Source organism: Glycine soja, chromosome 8 (genome assembly GCF_004193775.1).
Source record: "Glycine soja cultivar W05 chromosome 8, ASM419377v2, whole genome shotgun sequence".
NCBI classification, from domain to species: domain Eukaryota; kingdom Viridiplantae; phylum Streptophyta; class Magnoliopsida; order Fabales; family Fabaceae; genus Glycine; species Glycine soja.
This window is the reverse complement of record NC_041009.1, coordinates 23,152,276-23,167,134: the sequence shown is the minus strand read 5'-3', so window position 1 is coordinate 23,167,134 and position 14,859 is coordinate 23,152,276. Positions and strand designations below refer to the sequence as shown.

Genomic DNA, 14,859 nt, shown 5'->3' with positions numbered 1-14,859 from the left:
AATAATCCAATGTAACATATTTAAAAACACAAAATTTACCTGTAATAAAGTCAGGTACCCCCCAATCTGCCGTGTCGTGGTCCTAGAAGCTTCATCTAACTGGTCATACATATGAACCAGCGCGACAACTCCCCAGGCATAACCACCACTCTGACCCAGGTCGCGAAAAGCCTCTAGATGCACCACATGAACATATGTTGCACTCTTGTTAGAAAAAAGAGTGCAACCCACCAGGTGCAGCAGATAAGCACGAGCTGCTACAACCCATCGTCGTGCCTGGCATCTCATCTCATAGATGTCTCAAACCCATCCCAGCCGTACATATGCCCCGCGTGAGCGTGTTGTCTCGGCTCTAGCCTCCTCAGTAGACACCTCAAGCAACTCTATCAACAAAAATACCTCCTCGTCCACAGAAAGAGCATGAAAGCTGTGGAAGGCGCCACTGATAGACAGATGGAGGAGTGACGACACATCATCCAGTGTGATCATCAACTCTCCTACTGGAAGATGGAAGGTGCTGGTCTCCCTGTGCCACTTCACCACAAATGCGGATATAAGTCCAGGATCGCCAATTACAACTGAACACCCGATCAATGGACTTAATCCTGTGGCAGCAACCAGTCCTTCAATCTCAGGCACTGGCCTCCCAATTAATGTCACCTTCCTCCCGTGCGACACCAAATTCAACTCAGGACATTCCTGAATTGATGTACAATGTAACATCCTGGAAATTTCTACCCAGAATTTTTGAAGACGATGTATTTTGAATGATTATATATATAAGTATTATTTAGTGTCTATGCCTATATGTTCTTGGTAGAAGTAGGAATAGTGGGGGCAAGATACGCGGGTTAGACTAATTAAAGAAGAGAAATCCATAACTGGGAGGTTATGGGTTAATTCTTAATTAATTAGTTTAAACATCATCGTTTTGCGTGCGGCTTAGAATTTAACGAAACCAACCTCTCAACCACGCTCGGGGATTTATTCTGAGCGTTTTGATATATATATTGCTTGCTTTCGAAAACTGGCCCCGACGGACGCAGAGAAACGCGAGGAATTGGAACCAGAGAAACGGCACGCAAACCGAGGCAAGATTTTAGCGTTTCAAAGGTCAGATTTTCCTCACTTTTGTGACTGAGTATGGGTCACAGTCAAAAAGGGAAAGTGGGCCCTTCTTGCTCCACTCAAATGGAGACATGTGGCATTGCTCAAATAAAATAATGGAAAAAGGGAAAACCCTTTCTTTTAAAACTAAAAAGCAACTCTCTCTCTATTCACTCAGCCCCACAAAATTTCAGACAGCCCTCTCTCTCCCTCACGTTGCCATTCTCTTCTTCTTCATTCTCCATTGAAGCTCCACACAAAGCTTCAACCTTTGGTGCTCATTTCTGCTCCAAATCGCGAAAGGAGGGCATTTTTGGAGTCGTGAAGTGCGTGGCGAGTGGGACTTCGAAATTTCAGGTTTGGGTGGACTTCTTTCTCTCTTAAATTTCGTGGGTATGGGGTTTTGGGAGATATGATGGGTGGTTTTGTTAGTTTTCGGCTGTGTGATGATTATTTGTGAAGGCATTTGCTGAAAACTTGTTGAAATTGCCATGTTTGGATGAGTTAGACATACCCATTCTGTTTTAGGGTTTTTGTGATGATGTTTATATGCTGAAATTGCTGATGGAAAACTGTTAGAGATGAAGGGTAGAACTAACCTAGGGTTAGAAAGTGAGAATGTGATGTTATGAGTGGAAAAAGAGTGAGACTTTGAGAGTTGGAAGGCTAAGTCTAAATTCTGTGGTAAATGGAGGTTAAAGTGAGTTAATACTAGCTTGAAATGTCATTTAGGACATGTGAGAAAGTTTAGGCTGAGCTAGAGAGAAAAACAAATGACCAAAGTGAACCAAGAGCCATTTCTAGGGCAAAATTGGGTGTTGAAGAGTCAAATTTTGATTTGGTGGAATTTTAGGTGTAAATCCAGTTTGGGCAAGTTTAGATTGATGTTATGGACTTGTGTGAGGTGAGAGTTTGCTTCAAATTTACCTCATTCTAAATTTCACCTTTCAAACCTAGAAAACCCATTGAATTGAGGGGTTTTGGACACCTAGATTTTGTGTTGCTGTAGTTTGAAGCTTGGCTTTGGTTTAGACATGTTTGATACATGATTTGGGACTTGTAGGATTTGATTTGAGCAAGATTGGATGAGGGGAAGTGTGATTTTCGAAATCTGCACTTATGCAGAATTTTGCTGCCAAAATAGGTGCAGCAGGATTTTAGCTTGGTGCAGAAAATGCTTGTGTGTGGTTGGCTGTGGAAAGTCTAGTGCAGAATGAGTTCTGGATGTTTGCTAGTAGATCCCAACGGTCAAAATGTAGGCTTATGTACTATAGACTTCCAGTAAAATTTTGGAGTCGATCCAACGGTTAACGAATTGGATCGAAGGAATTGTTACTATGGTCTTTAAGTGAGAAAAGCTGTGATTTTGGTTGATGTGTTGAGCAGAGTTTTCTGCCTTTGCTCTGTTTTGCTTGGCTGTGACAGCTTGTGCTGTTTGAATGTTGTTTTGCTTGGATGTTGTGGAAGCTTGGGAGGATTGATGGGGACCCGGTGTTGAGAGAAACGAGGATATGGGCTACGTGGGAGTACGTGAGCTCAGTTGGAGGTGGGCAACAGGGGATGGTGGGTTTATGCGCGCATTGTGGATGTGGAAAACTTGTTGTGCACCATCGCCCGACCGCCACCTAGTACCACATGTGATGGGTACCCCATAATCCTACAAGCTTGAGATGAGGAAGTGTTGAAGGGTGAAACTTCCTGCTTTTATTGTTGACCACAGAGTGGTACCTGGAGATATGTCGCGGGGGTCAGGAGACCTTGGGGACGTCAGGTGGGGTGCTATTGCCCAAAACCAAGCTTGACCAATCCCGACCCAACCCGGGCATAGTCGGTCAGTGAGAACCTGTGATGTACCTAAGCAGGCGAGCTCCTGGCAGTCAACAGATAAAAGGAACAAAGACCACAAAGCAAGGAGGCTTGTGGTGGCTGGCCAGCTGTGAACTTTGATTGATATGTGGGTTATGGCCTCTGGTAATCGATTACCAAGGGTGGGTAATCGATTACAAGGCTTAAAAATGAAGACAGGAGGCTAAGATGGTCTCTGGTAATCGATTACCACGGGGTGTAATCGATTACCAGGCTTGAAAACGAGGTCAGGAAGCTAGGGAAGCCTCTGGTAATCGATTACCAAGGGGTGTAATCGATTACCAGGCTTAAAAAGGGAACTGGGAGATGGTGGAAGCCTCTGGTAATCGATTACCAGCCTGTGTAATCGATTACACAGAGGAATGGGTCACTGGTAATCGATTACCAGGCATGTGTAATCGATTACACAGTGCATTATTGCATATTTCATGTCCTGAGGCTGTGTAATTCAAGTTTAGCCTCTGGTAATCGATTACCAAGGCTGTGTAATCGATTACCAGAGATGGAAAGCCTTAAAATACCCCTTTTACTTGCATGTAGTGGTTATGAGACAAATGGTGTGCAGTGCAGTTAGATTCTTGTGAAAGAGTCTACCCCTTTCTTTTCTTCCTTGTAGATCGTGATGGCGGCGCAGCTAATCCGTGATCGAGTAGAGATGGAGTGCCTAGAGGGAGCTTGGGAGACCCTCGAAGGCAACACGAGGTGCCGATTTCGGGGCACCATTCGATTCACGGCTACTTCTTTGGTGCATCCAGATGAACCTGCACGGACGCTTCAGCGCACGGTGGAGTGGACAGCTCCTTGGATTAGTTTTGTGTATTTTTGAGGGTGGGTGTATCTAGGACTGACTGTTAGGTTTACTCTTTTGTTTTGTATGGGTAGACCTGATGTATAGGAATTTGATTATTGTATACTTGTGGCTGAAGCCACCACTATGGACACCTTTGCTCTGGATGACACTATGTATTTTGTAAAACTCCCATATTTTGGACAGCTTTAAATGATGAATACGTTTATGATCGATCTTGTTATTTGAAAAGAAAGCATTAGCAAATTTATTTGTAAAAGAGTTTATCGACCGTATTTTATTCTTTTATTTTCATGTGACGACCTAAAGTAATGGCTGGTACATTCTTCCTTTTGAAACAGCAAAATAGTTTAGAGATTATGAGCGGTAAGAAAGAAATGACTCCGAATAGAGTTGTGAACTGGCCATTCAGGACTCTGTAGTGAGGATTTTCCTTCTAAACCTAGTTATGGTGAAAAGAGAAAGAAATGAAAAAGAAAAAGAAGAAAAAAAAAATTTACCATGGTTTTTGTTATTTAAATTATCACTATTAAACCAGTCATTAATTTAGGGACGCCACATACAAAGCATTCCAAATTTACAAATATAAAAAAAATAAATTAATGACAAACAAATCAACAATAAGAAATAATTAACAAATTAAAATACCTGTCCACTCCAAATGGCATGTGCAACATGGTCTGCAAATGAAGTCAGCACTGATGGGTCACGTGACCCACCTGGGAATCCCTCAGCACCATCATGACCTAAGTCCTCTGCAACAGTCGCCTGTACATCCGCAGTCATCTCAGGTGCATCCTCAGCCATATGAGGGAGATCCTCAGTCATGTGAGGAACATCCTCAGTCATCTGATGAACCCGTTGCCTACGGGCTGATGCAATAGGCCTGCGCCTCTGGGGAACATCAACTGCATCATGCTTATCCTATCTATCTCTGCCTATAACCCTACCTATAGCATGACCTAAACCTCGTGTTCTAACCATGATCTGCAAATCATGTAGAACACATATTTTTTTGGGTCAAATAAACTATTCATATGATTATTTCAAAACATACACAACTTTCTTTATAAAAATAAAACAAGTTCATTTATAAAAAAAAGAGACTAATTTAAAAAAATTTATTTCAAAACACACACAACATAATTTAGAAAAAAATAAACAACTTCATTTATAAAAAAAAACACAACTAATGTAAAAATAATTAATTATTAAACATCCACAACTTAATTTATAAAAAAAAACAACTTCATTTATATACAAAAAACACAACTAATTTAAAAATAAATAATTAGTAAACATACACAACTAAAATTATATATAAAAATAAAACAAAACTAAATAAAAAAATTTCAAAACATACATAACTTAATTTATAAAAATAACCAACTTCATTTATAAAAAAAGACTATTTTTTAAAAAAAAAAATTCCAAACACACACAACTTAATTTATAAAAATAAACAACTTCATTTATAAACAAAAAAATACAACTAATTTAAAAATAAATAATTATTAAACATAAACGACTAAAATTATATATAAAAAAATTCAAAACATACACAACTTAATTTATAAAAATAACCAACTTCATTTATAAAAAAAACTATTTAAAAAAAACAAATTCCAAAACGCACAACTTAATTTATAAAAATAAACAACTTTATTTATAAACAAAAAAACACAACTAATTTTAAAAAAATAATTAGTAAACATACAGAACTAAAATTATATAAAAAATAAACAAAACTAATTAAAAAAAATTTAAAACATACACAACTTAATTTATAAAAATAACCAACTTCATTTATAAAAAAACACTATTTAAAAAAAAACAAATTCCATAACACACACAACTTAATTTATAAAAATAAACAACTTCATTTATAAAAAAAAATACAAATAATTTAAAAATAAATAATTAGTAAAGATACACAACTTAAATTATAAAAAAAGCAACTTCATTTGTCAAAAAAAAAAAAACAAACCTAATTTTTTTTAAAAAAAATTCTAAAATATACACTACTTAATTTATAAAAATAAAATAACAACTTCATTTATTAAAAAAAACAAAACAAAATTCTTTAAAAAAAACTTCCAGAAGAAGTTGTTCCGGAAGGTTCTTTCGGAAGAACCAAATGGTCATCCGGAAGAACCTTCTTCCGGAAAGTTTCCGGAACAACTTATTCCGAAAAGTTTCTGGAAGAACCTTCTTCCGGAGAAACTTCCGGAACAACTTCTTCCGGAACTCTCGGAAGAAGTGGTTCTTCCAGAAAGTTTTCGAAAGAAGGTTCTTCTGGACGAACCAAACATTCCAGGTCCGCTTTTTCCCCATTTTTTCCGACAACGTCTTCTACCCTAAGGTTCCACTATCCTAGGCTAAATGCTACAAGACCATTAGACATTAAAGGGGAGGGGAGTTAGGGGAGACTAACCTTGACGGCAAAAACGCAGCAACGACAGCTGATCAAAAATGGCAGCAGGAAGGCGTGGGGGCGCGAGGAAGAAGAAGGAGCAGAAGAAGAAAAGAAAGAGGCCAAAAAGGTGGGGGAGGAGGGAGCTGCACTTTTTTTAAATTTTAATTTAAGGGCAAAATGGTCCATTCACTAAATTGCTGGGTGCACCTAGCATATCCCACACCAAGATGGGATATGCTAGGTGCACCCAGCAATATTGCTGGTGCACCCATCAATTTTAGTGAATGGGCCATTTTCCCCTTTAAGTTAAAAATTTAAAAACGCGCTCCTCTTCTCGGAAGACCACTGCTGCTTCTTTTCTTCTTCCATTCCTGTTGATCCTCCGTGACACCGCGAGCCAAGCTTTCATCTTCTTCCGGACACCACGAGCCAAGCTTCTTCTTCTTCTCTGTCTTCTCCACGAACAGCGTTCGAGGTTAGTCTCCCTAACTCTCCATTGCTTTTACTATCCAGTATTGATTCAGCAGTGGAACCTTAGGATAGTAACCTTAGGGTAGAAGACGAGAGGGGAGAAGATTAGAGTACGCCGGAAAAAATGGCGGAAAAGGATGACGGCGGTGTCTTCCGGAAGACCCGTTAGGGGTTCTTCCGGAAGTTCCGGAAGAACATTTTCCGGAAAGTTTTCGGAAGAAGTGTTCTTCAGGAAGTAACCAAACAGCTTCCGGAAGAACACTTCTTCTGGAAGACTCCCGGAAAACCTCTTCCGGGAACTTTCCGGAAGAAGTGGTTCATCCGGAAGAATTCCGGAAGACACGCTCTTCCAGAAGAACTTTCAAATTTCCGGAAGACCTTTCCGGAAGAACCACTTCTTCCGGAATGGTTCCAGAAGAACCACTTCTTCCGGAAGTGGTTTTTTTGTTTTTTTGTTTTTTGCTTTTTTTTTAAAAAAATTTTTAAACAGAAATTGTTTTGTTTTTTTTAAAATGAATTATTGTATTTATTTTGGTTATTTTTTTTTTTAGATTTTATGAAAAATGAGGTTTGTGTTTTTGATGTCATGTTTTTTTTATAATATAAATTGTGTATTTTTACTAAATATTAATTTGTAAATTATTTTTTTTATAAAAGTAGTTGTGTTTGTTTTTGTTTATTGTTTATTTTCTTAAATTAGTGTTTTTTCTTTAAAAATGAAGTTGTCTATTTTTATAATTAAAGTTGTGTGTTTTGGAAGTTTTATAAAAATAATAATTTTTTATAATTAATTAGTTTTTTTATTATAAATGAAGTATTTTATTTTCTAAAAAAATTGTGGATGTTTACTAAATAATTTTTTTTACATTAGTTGTTTAATTTTTTTTTTTTAAAATTAAGTTGTGGATGTTTAGTAATGAATTATTTTTATATTAGTTGTGTTTTTTTTTATAAATGAAGTTGATTATTTTTTTTTAAAAAAAAATTAACTTGTGGATGTTTACTAAGTAATTTAGTTGTGTTTTTTTTAGAAATGAAGTTTCTTATTTTTTTTTTAAATTAAGAGTTGGATGTTTACTAATTAATTTTTTTTACATTAGTTGTGTTTTTTTTATAAATGAAGTTTTTTAATTTTTTAAAAAAATTAAGTTGTGGATGTTTAGTAATGAATTATTTTTATATTAGTTGTGTTTTTTTTTTTATAAATGAAGTTGTTTAATTTTTTTAAAAAAATTAAGTTGTGCATGTTTATTAATAAATTTTTTTTACATTAGTTGTTTTTTTATATAAATGAAGTTGTTTAATTTTTTTAAAAAATCAGGTTGTGTATGTGTGAAAATAATTTGATTTAAGTTAGTCTTATTTGTTTATAAATAAAGTTGTTTTTTTATAAAGAAAATTGTGTATATTTTGACCGAAAAAAATACGTGTTCGACATGATTTACAGATCATGGCCAAAACAAGAGGTTTAGGTCGTGCCATAGGTAGAGTTGTAGGCAGAGATAGAGCTGCTGACGAGGATGCTGGCGATGTTCCTGAGAGGCGTAGGCCTACTGCCTCAGCCCGTAGGCTACGCGTTCATCAGATGACTACGGAGGGACGTGATATGGCTGAGGACGTCGCTGACATGACTGATGATGTCCCTGAGCAGCCTACGGAGGCACCTGAGATGCGTGCGGACGCACAGGGTGCTGATAGTGGTGAGGGGTCAGATGGTGATGATGCTGCAGAGGGATTCCCTGGTGGTCCACGTGACCCGTTAGTGCTCACATCATTTGCCGAGCATGTTGCACATGCCGTGTGGAGTGGACAGGTATTTTAATTTGTTAATTATTTGTCATTGTTTATTTATTTGTTTATGATTAATTTTTTTTAATAATTGTATAATTTGTACTTCAAATCAGGAACGTCCTGATTTGAAGTTAGTGTCACATGGGAGGAAGGTGACACTGATTGGGAGGCCAGTGCCTGAGATTGAAGGCCTGGTGGCTGCCACAGGATTAAGTCCACTGATAGATTGTTCAGTTATTACTGGCGATCCTGGACTTATATCCGCATTTGTGGAGAGGTGGCACAGTGAGATCAGCACCTTCCACCTTCCTGTAGGAGAGCTGACGATCACATTGGATGATGTGTCGTCCATCCTACATTTGCCCATCACTGGCGCCTTGCACAGTTTCCACGCTCTTTCTACGGAGGAGGCCAGATTCTTGCTTACGGAGTTGCTGGAAGTGTTTGCCGAGGAGGCCAGAGCCGAGACAGCACTCACACGTGGAGCATATGTACGATTAGGATGGGTTTGTGACATTTATGAGACCAGATGTCAGGCCCGGCGGTGGATTGTCGCAGCTCGCGCTTATCTGCTGCACCTTGTCGGTTGCACTCTTTTTGCTAATAAGAGTGCAACATATGTGCATGTGGTTCACCTTGACGCTTTCCGGGACCTCGCTCATAGTGGTGGTTACGCTTGGGGGGTTACCGCGCTGGTTCATATGTATGACCAGTTAGATGAGGCTTGTAGGACCACCACCCGACAGCTTGCGGGGTACTTGACGCTACTTTAGGTAAATTTTGTGTTTATTAATATGTTAGGTTCGATTATGATTTAAACATGTTTTTATGTTATGTTAACCTCAATTATTGTGTAGTGCTGGATCTATGAGCACTTCCCTAGTGTGCACCAGTGCGTGACTGACGATACATACCAGGAGACGTCCCCACGTGCTTCCTGGTGGTTGACGTCGAAGGCGCACACGAAGGGCATCACAGGAGCACCGTACAGGGCACGTTGTGATGTTTTGACCATCACAGATGTGTCTTGGTTGTCGTACACTGAGCATCGGGGGGTTAGGGCGTTTCAGGAGATTTCATCGTTCTAGGGTCAGCTCAGATGGGGTCCTATGATCGTCACGGTTCGACTGGAGAGGGTGGTACGCCAGTTCGGTTACATCCAGAGCATCCCTCCGCCGCCTGTTAGTGCACGATTGTCACACGATCAGATAGATGACAGGTGGATGGAGTTTGCGGATCACTTACTACCTGCGGGTCAGCTTTGTCTAGTGCTTGGGCAGGTATCTGCGGATTACATGGAGTGGTTTTTCCGTATATCTCACCCTTTCATGACACTGACCCAGGCAGGTGACCAGCAGAGGGATGCACCAGCTGCAAACCCTGAGGACTACATACAGCCGCCCAGCCCCCAAGTTCCACATGTGGTAAGATTATTTGCGCGTTTAATGTTTTATGAGTTGTTGTTTATTTTAAATTTCATAATAAATGTTTTTAATGACTTTGATAGGATGATTACGAGGGATATGAGGCGATTGCACAGAGGTTGGAGCGTGTGCTCAACCTTAGGATAGTCACTGCAGGCACAGAGTTATATGACATTATGCAGGACTGCCTGACGATCGCGAGAGGGGGACCCAATGCTGATGGGACGGTCAGGGCTCGTCAGAGACGCCGCACGGACCATTGATCATTGTATTTATTTTTTGTGTTGTAGTTGACATGAATATTTGTAATTATTACAGTTTTTGTTTAATATAGTTGACGTGTTTTGCACAGTTTATTATTTTATAATATAGTTTATTATTCCGATTGTTTGTTGTCCTTAAGCGAAGTTTACGGTTGTTTTAAATTTATTTTTAAAAAAAGGGAACCTATAATCATGAGTTTTGTTTGTAAGAATTATATAAAAAATAAAAGTTTTTAAAATCATTAATAATTCATAATTCATAATTTACACCATTAATATATAAGGTTGTACCAAAAACTAAATATTTTTAAAAAATTACATGACAATGAAATCGCCATATAAGATACTACAAGGTTGACTTTAAAAAAAATCCATGTTCAAGTACCCATGTATGGGATTTTTTTTGCGTGGGTGTGCCAGTGTCGTGAGACAATGGAGGGCGGCCATTTGTCATGTTTGGACGTCAAAGAACCCAAAAAAAATAGTCCCGTTCCTCGGTTCCGTCAACTAACACGTCAAAACAAAGCCTCAAAATCCAAAAAAATAGGAAATTGACCCTTTTTCAATGTTCAAGTACCCATGTTTGGGATTTTTTTGCGTGGGTGTGCCAGTGCCCTGAGTCAATGAAGGGTGGCCATTTCTCATGTTTGGACGTCAAAGAACCCAAAAAAAATAGTCCCGTTCCCCGGTTCCGTCAACTAACACGTCAAAACAAAGCCTCAAAATCCAAAAAAAATAGGAAATGGACCCTTTTTCAATGTTCAAGTACCCATGTTTGGGATTTTTTTGCGTAGGTGTGCCAGTGCCCTGAGTCAATGGAGGGTGGCCATTTCTCATGTTTGGATGTCAAAGAACCCAAAAAAAATAGTCCTGTTCCCCGGTTCCGTCAACTAACACGCCAAAACAAAGCCTCAAAATCCAAAAAAATAGGAAATGGACCCTTTTTCAATGTTCAAGTACCCATGTTTGGGATTTTTTTGCGTGGGTGTGCCAGTGCCCTGAGTCAATGGAGGGCGGCCATTTCTCATGTTTGGACGTCAAAGAACCCAAAAAAAATAGTCCCGTTCCCCGGTTTCGTCAACTAACACGTCAAAACAAAGCCTCAAAATCCAAAAAAATAGGAAATGGATCCTTTTAACAATTAATTTTTTAGACCACTGAAACAACACATTCAACTTTATTATGGGAATTAAACACGCCGTAAATAGATAAAGGTTACATCAACGAAAAAACAAAAAATTAAACATCACATTCAGTTGTTTAGCGACGTCCCACTGACCTCGTCTTCAATATATTTAGTAAAGACAGCTAAAATTTCTATTGGTCCATATTTTTTTCCAGTAGTTAGATTGTACTAACACCTTCAGCAGTTCTTCGTTGGTAATCAGCTCATTTATTTCATATTTTATAACCGTATCTGAATACTCAAACCGAGCTGTTTGGCGGAAAAACAATCATCTTACCGTTTGTGATTCGTGAATTCCAAGAGGGGGAATCCCTTTAGGTGCAACTTGCTTGATTAAATTCTTCAGTTCATCGATGGTACATGTTGAAGGAATTTGAAATTTCTTAGGATTTTTTCCTGTGAACGCGCATCCAACAAATTTGTTCTGCGGTGGCATGTTCCATTTCCCGTTGTAATACAGGATCGCGTCATGAATACGAGGCATAATGCGTTCAAGTAAGATTATTATTCCATCTGGTGTTCTTCCAACGGTGCATAATAACTCAATTGGACCAACACAAGAAAATTGATCATTACACATTAACATTGTGTTGACATCGTCATCATTTATCAATTTGATACACTGAAAGCGAATTTGGTTACCTGTATCGGTGAATGGCTTCCGGTAGTGAATTTCATCCAAAAATTGTTTGTCGGATAGCTGAAGGGTATTGTGTATTCTGGTTTTTAGGCTTGCAAAATTACACCTATTTGGTACTCGAATGGGCACCGGAGTTGAAGTTTGGAAGTAAACCCCAATATCATTGTGAATAATCGATCCATTTGGATAAATGAAAGCCAACCTTGAGTTGACAATCGTCTGACTGCTAGTTTCTCCTAAAAATGCCATAGTTTGTGTATCAGTTGGGAGATTATTTGAAAGCAAGATAATGTGTGATTTAGTAGCCTAGTCTGCCATATATATAGATGGTTGTGACCGAGCCTTTGTTTAAATTTGTTTACAAAAAAATAGACACGCGTAAATGTGTAGTCAAGTCAGCCAATGTGTTGTCGAGCGACTGCTAGTTTCAGAATGTGTACTGAAGTCAACCAATGTGTTGTCGTGCTCAAACTGTAATACGCATGCATGTCATTATGTGTTGTCAATTATGACAATGATGTATGCTGCACGCGTAAATGATTTTTGTTGGACCAACAATTTCCTTGCTTAACCAAACGAGTACTTGATAATATTAATTGGTTAGTAACGGGTTACAACAAATTATATCGCATAATGAATACAATTACATAAACAATGCATGTTTAGTCTTCATTTAGGTCTACATAGTGTGTTTTGAATGACATCAAGCTTGTGTATTGCTGCATTCTACTAATATATGGAATTGCCCACTGCTTTGCCTGAGAATAACAATTGCTTGACCACAACAGCGCTGGAGGCGGCAACGGACAATGGTCTTTCAAATAAACCTGTTGTACATGAACAAACATTATATCATGCGCTGACCGTGCCAAACGAACCAGCGAAGTCATTGCATAATTGTTACACTAACTATATTCAATGTACCTGAACAAAATGATTTCCAAACACGTGACCGACACATATGATGCGGTGGCCAGAAGAGTCAGGTGGTGGTTGACTTCTAAGAGGGAAAAATGTCATGCTTTGTTGTTGGGACAACGATACAAGGATTACGTTATACCGTGAAGCAATCACATATCCCATGTCTGTTATATCCATCCACTTGTCCACACTAACCTGAATGAACCAAACATACACATGTAAGTAATTTAAACATTGTTATTAAAAAAAATTAACCTAAAAACATACCTTTGAAAAGCCATCAACAAGTAGGGACAACTTTAATTGTTCAAATCTCTCTGTGCCACCGAAGAGGTTCATGTACTCATGCGACCACCTGCCAAGTTCTTTAAGCAATTCATTACGCACTAACGGCCACGAATCTTCCCCCATACCTAATAAAGCGGCAATGGACTGATATCCACAGTTACCGTCCGCTTTCACATCCACAACGTCACGAATGAAACCTTGAAAGAATGACGCAAATTGATCAAACATCGGGATGATCCTTGTTGGCTGACGCAGTTGAGAACATGATGCACTTCGTTTCACTAGAGAGTTGCTGCTTTGAACAGAATGAAAAGCATCAACATACTCCCAGTAAGACGGATCACGCTTTGTGGATGTTTGACTTCTTTTCATCGGTTTCTTCGGTGCACCTTTAGTGTTCACCTTTGACGGAGGAGGGCACATAGAGTTATGATCAGGGTATGCAATTTCTCGAAGTTTACTCTTCAGAGTTACTTTGCCAGCCACATCAAGTTCATCAAACCTTTTAGATATGACCTCTATTTCTTCCTTGATGGTGACTTCCGTCTCACATAACCCTTGGTCTGAAAAGCAAAGTCTCCTCCAAAAAAGATGGACTGACTCCAATGGGATGCTGCCAGTAGTATACCTAGAAAGCTCACATGCACAAGGAAGGTCGTGCGTGCTTCTCATCACACAACCACAAGAAGAGAGATTGTTGCCGAGATAACGTAGACGGTCAATCTCAGAAGCAATCTGATTTAAAGCATCCCTCGAAACCATCCCAAGAAGCCTCTTGTATAAGGTTTTTTTATATACATGGCCAACCACATGCGTACTGGTTTCAAAGGATGCTTTAATTTTGATGTGTTGCAGCGTGATCATGTTGTTCATGACATCCCAAACACTACATAGGTCTCCAACGCTATTTTGTAGTACTCTTTTGAGAGCCCAATGAGTTGATTCAACCCTACATTTAAAATACACAACAAACATGAAAATATACAACAATTAAATACCATTTAATACTAATCGTTACTAACAAATAAAATCAGTTGTTAATACCTGTTTGTTGTTGTGTTGCCTAGGTGCATGACCTTATTCGTCCATGCTGTAATAAATTTTTCCTTGTGGGGGATAATCCATGTGTCGTTAACATAGTCAATGAACATCGGCCAAGGCGAACAAGCAACTTGAAACTTCTGATGTGACTCATGGAACTCGTGTTCGGACGGACAATCAACCAAAGTACCCCAGCTATCCATTACATAGTCCCACATATTTTTTTCCCCGATTAAAGATTTGCACTTCGCCTTCACATTCTTATCGATATGAAACCTGCACAACAAATTAGTAGACTCGGGAAACACAGTTTTCACTGCATTCATCAGTGCTAGGTCTCTGTCAGTGACAATAACAAGAGGGAGGCGATCGTGTCTTAAAAATAGGTCTCGAAATCGTTCCAAAGCCCATACAATATTATTAACACGCTCAGCCTCTAGATATGCAAACCCAGCAGAGAATGTCATCGCCGTTGGTGTCACTCCAACAAAGTCAAGTAGTGGGAGTCTGTACCTGTTTGTTTTGTAGGTACTGTCTATAAAAAACACCAGATGACATGCATTGCATAACTTTACTGCATCTGAGTGACACCAAAACAGATCATGCACCACAACTTCATCCTTCAATCTATGCCAAT

The 14,859-nt window shown here is 38.8% G+C and overlaps 1 protein-coding gene across 1 annotated transcript in view; it reads right to left on the bottom strand.

The window, feature by feature from the left end:
- Window positions 1-300: 300 nt before the first annotated feature.
- LOC114424040 overlaps window positions 301-14,859 on the bottom strand; it is a 48,098-nt gene continuing 33,539 nt past the window's right edge. The window contains exons 3-4 of the mRNA XM_028390909.1: window positions 4,430-4,675; window positions 301-699 (exon numbers count right to left, since the gene is read on the bottom strand). Of these exons, the coding sequence (XP_028246710.1) occupies window positions 301-699; window positions 4,430-4,675 (645 nt within the window). The remainder of the gene's footprint in view (window positions 700-4,429; window positions 4,676-14,859) is intronic.